The 9,170-nt window shown below is 45.6% G+C and overlaps 1 protein-coding gene across 1 annotated transcript in view; it reads left to right on the top strand.

Moving 5' to 3' along the window:
* Positions 1-139: 139 nt before the first annotated feature.
* The window catches only part of BMERB1 (bMERB domain containing 1), a 108,727-nt gene continuing 99,696 nt past the window's right edge, over positions 140-9,170 (top strand). The window contains exon 1 of the mRNA XM_024744304.1: positions 140-245. Coding sequence (XP_024600072.1) covers positions 140-245 — 106 coding nt within the window. The remainder of the gene's footprint in view (positions 246-9,170) is intronic.

Raw genomic sequence — 9,170 nt, 5'->3', positions numbered from 1 at the left:
CTGGCGGCGGAAGAGATGGAGCAACGTCACGAGCGCCCGGCCCCTTAAGACGCTGCTGGCTGGAGCCGCCTCCCTCCCTGCAACCCGCAGCGGGGATGGAGTAAAGGGAGACCCGTCGATCTGCCCGCGGAGATCAGCGATGGAGTTAAACCAATCTTTGTCCATCCACCTGGAAGCTGAGAAGCCTTTGAGGCGCTATGGGGCGGTGGAGGAGACGGCGTGGAAAGCGGAGGGACTGGGGAGAAGTGAGTATTCGGGCGGGGGGTGGGACAGTTGGGGATCCGTGCGCTGGAGCGGGTGGTCGCGGGAGTGCGGGGTTGGTAGGGAGCGGACCGAGGGAAGCGCCCCCGCAGCGGGGCTTTCAGCGCTGCGGGGATGCGCTGCGCTGCGCTGCGACGCTCTCTCCCTCGAACAAAAGCCTCCGGGTTGGGCTTCACCGGGAGGCTCGGGAATCTCCAGGCAGCTGAGCCGGGAGCCTGGGGTGGACTCGGGAGTCGCGGATCCAAGCTCGCAGCCGGTCTTGGAAAGTAGGGTCTTTCCCGCAGCCGAGGGAGGAGGGTCTTTTCTCCACCCGGGATGCACTAGGACGCCGGAGCCTTTGGACCATCCTGGAAAGCGCCCACGTCTCTGGAGAGGGGGGAGTGTCCGCTGGGTTTCTGCTTTTGCTTCTCCCCTGGCGTGAGGTTCAGGGCACACCTGAAATTCCCAGCGTTTCTTCCCCTGCCTTCTCCAGGGTCGCGAGGGGGAGGGAAAGGATTAGGGGAAGGTTAACCCTGTGCACGCCCTCCTTTCTCTCTTGACTCAAAAGTCTCTGGTTTGGGTACAATCCTAGAAGGCAGTTCTGAAATGGACAGACTGTATTTGCTACTTCTGTCTACGGTATTTTGGGGTCAACAACATTAACAAATAAACTAAGGATTGTTTGTTTTTAATGAATAGGATGCAGTAGTTGAAACTCCTGCTCTCAAAGTATAGAGGCAGCTGCAGGGGTCCCAGCGTCACCAGCCCTGCCTGCAAACCCCGGGCGCTTAGCAGTCCCCTGCCCTTGCACTGCTTGCTTTAGCTCCGTACCTCCATCCGGGCTGGGAAGGGCCGTCTCGCCCTTCACAAGGACCCTCAGCTTCCTGTCTTGGTGCTGAGCTATGTTGGACCGAAGTATTGTGAATATGCTCTTTTCCTGTCTTCACCTGGTAGAAGATTGTGTGTGTGTGTGCTTTCTCCATACCTGTAATTACAAATTAAGAAGATCTTTTTAGAATGGCTCAACTGTACTCTGGTTTTCATGGGTTCAAGTAGAAATCACAGTCAAATGTCTTAGTTCTGCACCTGGAAACCAGAGTGTGTCCAGCCTCTCTCCTTTTCTTTTCTTTCTCCTTTTAAAATATGGGTCCTTCCTCCCGTTTCATCCTTTCAAAACCCTTTGGCTTTGGTACTTTAACATGACACCAGGGCTGAGGGTCTCTGGTCTTCCTGTACGCTCAAAATAATACCCACAATGGCTGCCTTTTGTTGATAGATTGCCATGTATTAGGTCTTGCCTGTGCTACGAACTTTAAATGCATCCTCTCATTCGATCCCTGGAACAGCCTCCTTGAGGGGAATATTATGACTTATGACTCCCCTTACATAGATGGAAAAATTGGGGCTTGCTAGGTGAGGTGATATAAGTGGCAGAGTCAGGATTTGAACTCAGGTTTGTTGGGCCCCTGAGCCCCTCTCTGCTTTTAACCTGAAGGTGTATTGCTTTCACATTTTCAGGAAGCTTTCTAAATCTGTTGAGAGTCCCAGAACACATTCAGTGATTTTAAGTATCTGGCAGCCTGTTGGTCTCTGGAGTTCACAGTGGCCTTGAAAGTCTACTGGGTCTGTGCAGAATAGAAGCCCTGGGTTTGAATCCTGGTTCTGCCCCCTTGCTGGCATGTGACTGAATTTATAACTAGTCACATTTTTGTTAAGCCTCACTCTGCCTCTGTTCTCTGAAAGGGAGATGAGAATAATGCATACCTTATGGCTTAATTGTGAACATTCAATAAGATGATGTAGGTAGAGCTCAAGGTAAGTGCTGAATATATTGGCTGCTTCCATTATTTTATTACTACATCTGTAGAAAGAACCTGCTTTTATCCTTTGCAAAGAATTACATAAATCAACACTATGGACTAAAGCTGCAACGTTGACCAGGTCCCTAGTAATTCTCTTATGTTTTTTTATGTTCTCACCACTTTATTAGGAAAAATTTCAAGCATACAGAAAAATTGCAGTGAAAACCTGATTTATAGCATTTTTGCTCCTGAAATTTTTGAACTTCTAAGTCTTAGGCTGCAAACTGTTAAAAGCTTGGCGGGAAGGTCTTCTTATCCTCTCTCTTCCAAACCAACAAAGATTCTCACTCTTGCTTCCCATTCAGATGCAAGACCACAGTTTCTGATCTGCTTTTGGTGTGGATCCCCAAATCTTTTTTTTCTTTCATTTTTACCTATTCAAATTCAAAATCTTCTTAAAGCACTGATCCAGAGTTTCCCTTTTTTTTTTTTCAGAGTTTCATTTTTGAATCTAGACTTTTGATCTCTAGACTCTTGTCTGCAGCCTAACTTTTTTTTTTTTTTAAAGTGGCCTTTTTTTTCTTTTTGGACTCTCAACTCCCAGGGGATCTGTGGATCCATCCCATAACATCTGGGGCCTCCACTTATTTATTAATGAAGTGTGAAAATTAGTACTATTGATTCTGTGGCATAATAATTGTCAAGCCAATGTCACTATGCAGGAAATGCTGGAGAAAAAGAGAGGCCCGTTAAAAAGAAGACACTGTTTAACTTTTACACATATTTAAATATTTTATGTTAAACACTGAGTAGGTGTTACTTAAAAAGACTTGAAAAGGGGAAAAAGATTGCAAAACTGGTCATTTTCAGTTAAGGTTGTATTAACCATTCTCTTTAATGTTAGCTAGAATTTCTAGGTAGAAGATATAAATAGTATAGTAGCTAAGAATGAGAGTTTTGAAATCAGGTGACATAGATCCAAACCAGCTCTAACACCTTGTTGCTTTGTCACCCTGGGAAAATTGCTGAACCGTTCTGTAAGTTAGCTGTCTCATCTATAAAATGGGGATATGTTGGTTTGAACCCTTGGGAACTTGCCAGCTGAAATCTGAAACTGGCCCCGTACTCAGAGGGCAAGAAGAGGCCAAAGAAAGAGACAGCCACTCCAGATTGGTAGGTTGCAGGTTTAGCAACAAGGGAACTTACATACAAGGCTTGTCTTGGGTGCCCCAAGATCTCTGCACCGGCCCGCCAGAATCTCAACAGTTTACCTAGAGGCCTTAATGGGGTTCAGTGGTGTATCCCCTCCTGATGGTCTCAACAACATCCTACTCTCTCAAAGCTTCATGCTTGAACTGGCTCCTAGTGCAAGAAGAACGGGTGGAATATACATTTCAAGGACGGGAGGGGTGAGGAGCCTCCGATTACCCCAGTCCTGCTCAAGAGTCAGTTGGCAGTTCCATCCTCTCAGTGACATCTTCCAACAGGATAGTAAGGACCACTTCAGGCTGTTGGGAGGATTAAATGAGATAATGTATATAATGCATTTAGCACAGTGCTTGACATACAGTAAGCACTCAATCCATGCTGAATGGTTGTCACAATAGGGCAGGGGTCCCCAACCCCGGGCCATGGGCCGGTATCAGCCTGTGGCCTGTTAGGAACCAGGCCATACAGCAGGAGGTGAGCAGCGGGCAGGTGAGCGAAGCATCATCTGTATTTACAGACTCTCCCTATCATTGCACTACCGCCTGAGCTCCGCCTCCTGTCAGATCAGCTGCGGCATTAGATTCTCATAGGAGCTCGAACCCTACCGTGAACTGCGCATGCGAGGGATCTAGGTTGCGCGCTCCTTATGAGAATCTAATGCCTGACGATCTGAGGTGGAGCTGAGGCAGTGATGCTAGCGCTGGGGAGCGGCTGCAAATACAGATTATCATTAGCAGAGAGGTTTGCCTGCACAGAGACCATAATAAATCAATTGCTTGCAGACTCATATCAAAACCCTATCAGTGAGTGGCAAGTGAAAACAAGCTCAGGGCTCCCACTGATTCTGTATTATGGTGAGTTGTATAATTACTTCATTATATATTACGATGTAATAATAATGGAAATAAAGTGCACAGTAAATGTAATGCCCATGAATCATCCTGAAACCGTCCCCCCACCCCCGGTCCGTGGAAAAATTGTCTTCCACGAAACTGGTCCCTGGTGCCAAACAAGATTGGGGACCACAGCAATAGGACATAAGAGGATGGTGCCCAATAGCATTGGAGGAGATTATTCCAGGCTGCCAGTTTTTCCTTGCGTGCATTTCTTTGTAAGTTCCAGGTAATGATTGTGTAGATACCACCTTCTTCCTCATGGGAAGGTGTAGGAGACGACTTTTGCACCCTTGGAAGCCACCTAGTATTTTCCCCTTTGAGAAAGAGTCTAAGGAATTGCTCCCATCCACTTCTTCTTTTTTTTTTTTTAATACATTTATTTATTTATTTCTGGCTGCGTTGGGTCTTCGTTGCTGTGCACGGGCTTTCTCTAGTTGTGGTGATCAGGGGGCTACTCTTGCGGTGCACGGGCTTCTCCTTGCGGAGCACGGGCTCTAGGCGTGCGGGCTTCAGTAGTTGTGGCACACGGGCTTCAGTAGTTGTGGCTCGCAGGCTCTAGAGCACAGGCTCAGTAGTTGCGGCGCACGGGCTCAGTTGCTCCGTGTCATGTGGGATCTTCCCGGACCAGGGCTCGAACCCGTGTCCTCTGCATTGGCAGGTGGATTCTTAACCACTGTGCCACCAGGAAAGCCCTCCCATCCACTTGTGACAACATTTTTCCACTAGAAGTGAGTAGGTTTTTTGTTTTTTTTTTACTCAGTTGGAAAATGCATAGTGACATTTCAGTGTGGTTAGATATATAAAAGTATTGCTTTCAACCAACTGTAATTAATTAGGGGAGACACAAAGACAAGGTGCCTTTTGACAAAGCACAGAGCTTTTTAAAAGCACAGTTGTCGGTGGTCATGGCCGTTTCATGAAAGATTTGAGTGTGCCTTAAAGGATGATCAAGATTTTGGACAGGGGAGGTGGGGGATGGTGGCACAGCGGGTAGGAGATGCCAGGAGAGATAACAGCATTGGCAAAAGCATAGAGGTGGAAAAAATGTGCTTATGAGTAGGAGATTGGAATAAAGTGGAAAGCTCAAACGATAATCTTTCTATAAGCCCAGGAGAGATGACAATTATTTAAAAATCCAAGGGTGTGTGCCGACTGGCAAACAGATCATTAAACTGGCCAATGTTTCAGGTTTAATAAACAGTGTGGAGACTGAAAAATATGAATTGCCGGCAATCTATATTATAGATACTTGGGAAAGAATTTGTGTTACTTTCATCTATTTGATTAAATATGCTAATTTTATTATTTCAGTTTTGTTTTAGTCTTATTTCTCTGTTCTTATTACAGAAGTAGTACATGCACTTTATAAAGAATTCAAATTCATCTGAAATATAAAAATAAAAAGTGAAAAATTCCCATAATCTGCTCCCCCTTCCCCATTTATTCATTCAATAAATAGGTATTAACTGCTTTATAAGTGCCAGGCAGTGTTCTAGGGGCTCAGACGCAGTGTGGAGCAAGACAGGCAAGGTTCCTGCCTGCATGGAGCTTCTATTCAAGGGGAAAGCAGGAAGTGGGCTGGGAGTGAAGGTGACAGACAATACATAAGCAAATAAATAATGTCGTTCAGATGATGATGTGTTACATGGGAATTAATAGGGGAGGGATATTTCCCGTACAGTGGTCAGGAAATGCTTTCCTAAGGAGGTGACCCTTTGCCATGTAAATGTCAAGGATCCAAGAAGCAAATGCAAAGGCCCTTGGTATGTTAGAGGAAGAGACAGAAGGCCAGGGTGGCTGGAACCGGGAGGGTCAGGGTAGAGAGAGGAGATAAATCAGCGAGGAGTCAGACTGGGTAGGACCTTGTAGGTTGTGATTAAAAAAAAGAAAGTACAAATTTTATTCTTGTTGTAGGAGAAGCTGCTGCTGATTGTCTAGCTTAACTAACATGAGCTGGTTTTGTTTTTAAAAGGTCACATCGGGGCTTCCCTGGTGGCGCAGTGGTTGAGAGTCTGCCTGCCGATTCAGGGGACATGGGTTCGTGACCCGGTCCGGGAAGATCCCACATGCCGCGGAGCGGCTGGGCCCGTGAGCCATGGCCGCTGAGCCTGCGCGTCCCGAGCCTGTGCTCAGAAACGGGAGAGGCCACAGCAGTGAGAGGCCCGCGTACCGCAAAAGAAACAAACAAACAAACAAACAAACAAAAGGTCACATCGGCTATACTAGATGGAGAATCAGACCGTGGGGCAAGTGGTGATCGATGTAATCACTGTTCGCTGTAGTCCCAGGGTCCTTCCTAATCAATCCCATTTAGGATAAGTGGTAGGAATTTCCTTAGTGTGAAAGGAGTGACAAGGGTAAAGGCAACATGGACCACCTTTTGGGAGACTGAGCATCGGGTTAAGGTTTAGGAGGTGTGCTAGTCTCTGCAGTCTCCCTGGAGAGGCAGCTGACAGTGTAACTTTATTGCAGGAACCATAATAGCAGGAAGGCAAAGATGATGAATATGATATTATCTCATTTGTCCTTTGAACAAAACCAATTATTTACATAGCTCTGTTTATTCGGTATTTTAAGTTTCATTTTTGCAAGCGTTTCCTTCTTATATGTCCATTGAAGGAAACATCAGTTATGCCTATTCTTGGTCTCGGATTAATTATTAAACACTTATTAATAATAATAGTAGTTAGTGAGCCTTAGCTATGAACTCGAGCTTATTAAATTCTAACAACTCTATTAGGTCAGCAGATAATTATTCCCCTTTCATAGATGGGGAAACTGAGGCTTAAGGAGGTTAAGAAAGCTGAAGGCCACGAAGCTAGTGAATGGTAGAGCTGGAGCCTGATTCTACCTCTCTTTGACTCTAAATATTCCTAGTCAGTGTCTGTTATTCGTGGCACCGCGCTAGATGTCGCAGAGATTAGAGATGAAATAAGACACAGCCCCTACTCTGAAGAAGCTTACAGATTTGGGGAAGGGGAGAACAGATGTAAAGAACATCATGATATATATTATAAACTGGTATAAACAGTATGAAATAGATGCTAAATGAAGGTACAAGTGGGAAATGAGCAGAAGAAGAGATTGGCTCTTCCTGGGGGCTCCAGCATGACAGTTGGAGGAGTGTTTGCACTGGACCTGAAGGCTGAGCAGGGTTTAAGTGGGTGAAGAGAGGGGAGAAGGGCATTTCAGGTGAGCTGCCAGCCTCAGGCAAGGAGGTGGAGATCCCAAAGGCCATGCACCACGTTTTTTTTTTTTTTTTCTGTTTCTTTCCCCTTGGAAAGAAACCTTGGGGGTCTGTTTCACTCATGTGAATCACCTGTTACCTGGATGATCTTGAGGGCTGGAGATAAGCACAGGTGGAGGCTCTTTTAGTGTAGCTCTTCAGAACATCACTCACAAAGCTCCCCCAAGGATGCTTACCATACAATCCACTCATTCCCTAACTATTCACTTACCCAATGGGCTTGAGCCCCTACTATGCATTAGCTAATGAAGAAGACCCAGACTTCACCGTTAAGGAGTTCTCTGGCTGGCTGTGTTCCAATCCTCCCTCTGCTGCTTCCCAACACTGTGATCTTGGACAAGTTGCCTAACTTCCCTGGACCCCACTCTCTTCATCTGTGAAATGGGAATGTACTTAATACCACAAAACTGTACACTTAGAAATGGTTAAGATGGGAATTCCCTGGCGGTCCAGTGGTTAGGACTCAGTGCTCTCATTGCTAGGCGCCCAGGTTCGATCCCTGTTCGGGGAACTAAGATCCCATAAACCGTGTGGCACACCCAAAAAAAATAAAATAATAAATAAATAAATACAGGTATAATTTATATAATATAATAACAAATATATTGTAGGTCCAAGTGGTCACACCGAGGGATGGTTCTGGTGTCTGGAAGAGAAAAAGACTCTTGAAGTAGGCTGAAAAGGTGAACAACATTTCATCACTGAATGAGGGGAACAGCATTCCAGGCAGAGGGAATGGCACACATGCACATTTTACCCAGGAACTACAGCTGGATCCGTTGTGCTTGCTAGGCTCTTAAAAAGTGAGGGAGACAAGACAGGCAGGAGGTGAGTGCATTTTGGAGTCCAGATAAGTTCGTAGGAAGCTAGACAGGAGAAGGCTCAGCTCCACATTTCCTGCAGGGTCCACGTGGGGTGACCAAGGACTAGACTGCTAGAATTAAGTTTGGGGATTTTTGTTTGTTTGAATGAGTCAGAGTCTGACTTACTGATAGTTATTTTTTAGTTAAAATGCCTTGACATTAAAGGAGCAAAACTAGTGATTTTAAGAGAAGTAGAAGAGAATGATGGTAAGAAATGTCATACACTGAACACTTACTATGTGCCTGCTCCAAGCACGTGTTTACATGCATGGTCTTATTTACTCCTTCCAACACATCCTATGATGTGAGGGGCAATGGAGCCATTTATTGCTCTATTTTACAGATGAGGAAACTGAGGCTCAAAGAGATTAAGCAACTTGCCCGATGTCAGTCTGCTAGTAAGTGGCAGAGCTGGAACTTGAACCCAGCATGGGTGACTTCATCCTACTGCCTTTCTTATTTCCTGGGATTAGTAAAACCACTCTTAATACAGATACAGATAAGGTCGGTTAGACACTGCTCTGGGTTTCTTAGTACTGATTCTGTTCTCTGGCTCATTAATTTCCTTTTCCATTACAAACGCATCCCTTGTAAACTTGAGGACTACATCTCACTGCTTCAGAGTGCCTTCAGGGTAAAACTGTGGTGGGAGCTTAAAGACATTTACAGAAATGCAGCAGAAGAATTTTCCTGTTTTGAAGACTTGTAGCTTCCCAGAGAGAGGCCTCCCTGGGGGTGACCAAGAAAGATTTCATAGACAGTCTAGTGTTTGAGAGTGGGAATTCTGCCTGCATTTGAATCATGACTTTAACACTTATTAGCTCTGTGACCTTGGGCTAGTTACTTAACCTCTCTGAATTTCGTCTTCTGAGCTATACATAGCTTTTTTTTTTGGTGGGGGGGTGGGGGCCGC

The sequence above is a fragment of the Neophocaena asiaeorientalis genome, unplaced genomic scaffold (genome assembly GCF_003031525.2).
Source record: "Neophocaena asiaeorientalis asiaeorientalis breed wild unplaced genomic scaffold, Neophocaena_asiaeorientalis_V1.1 scaffold91, whole genome shotgun sequence".
In the NCBI taxonomy this organism is placed as follows: Eukaryota; Metazoa; Chordata; class Mammalia; order Artiodactyla; family Phocoenidae; genus Neophocaena; species Neophocaena asiaeorientalis.
The sequence above is the reverse complement of the archived record's forward strand: the minus strand, read 5'-3'. Positions and strand labels throughout refer to the sequence as shown.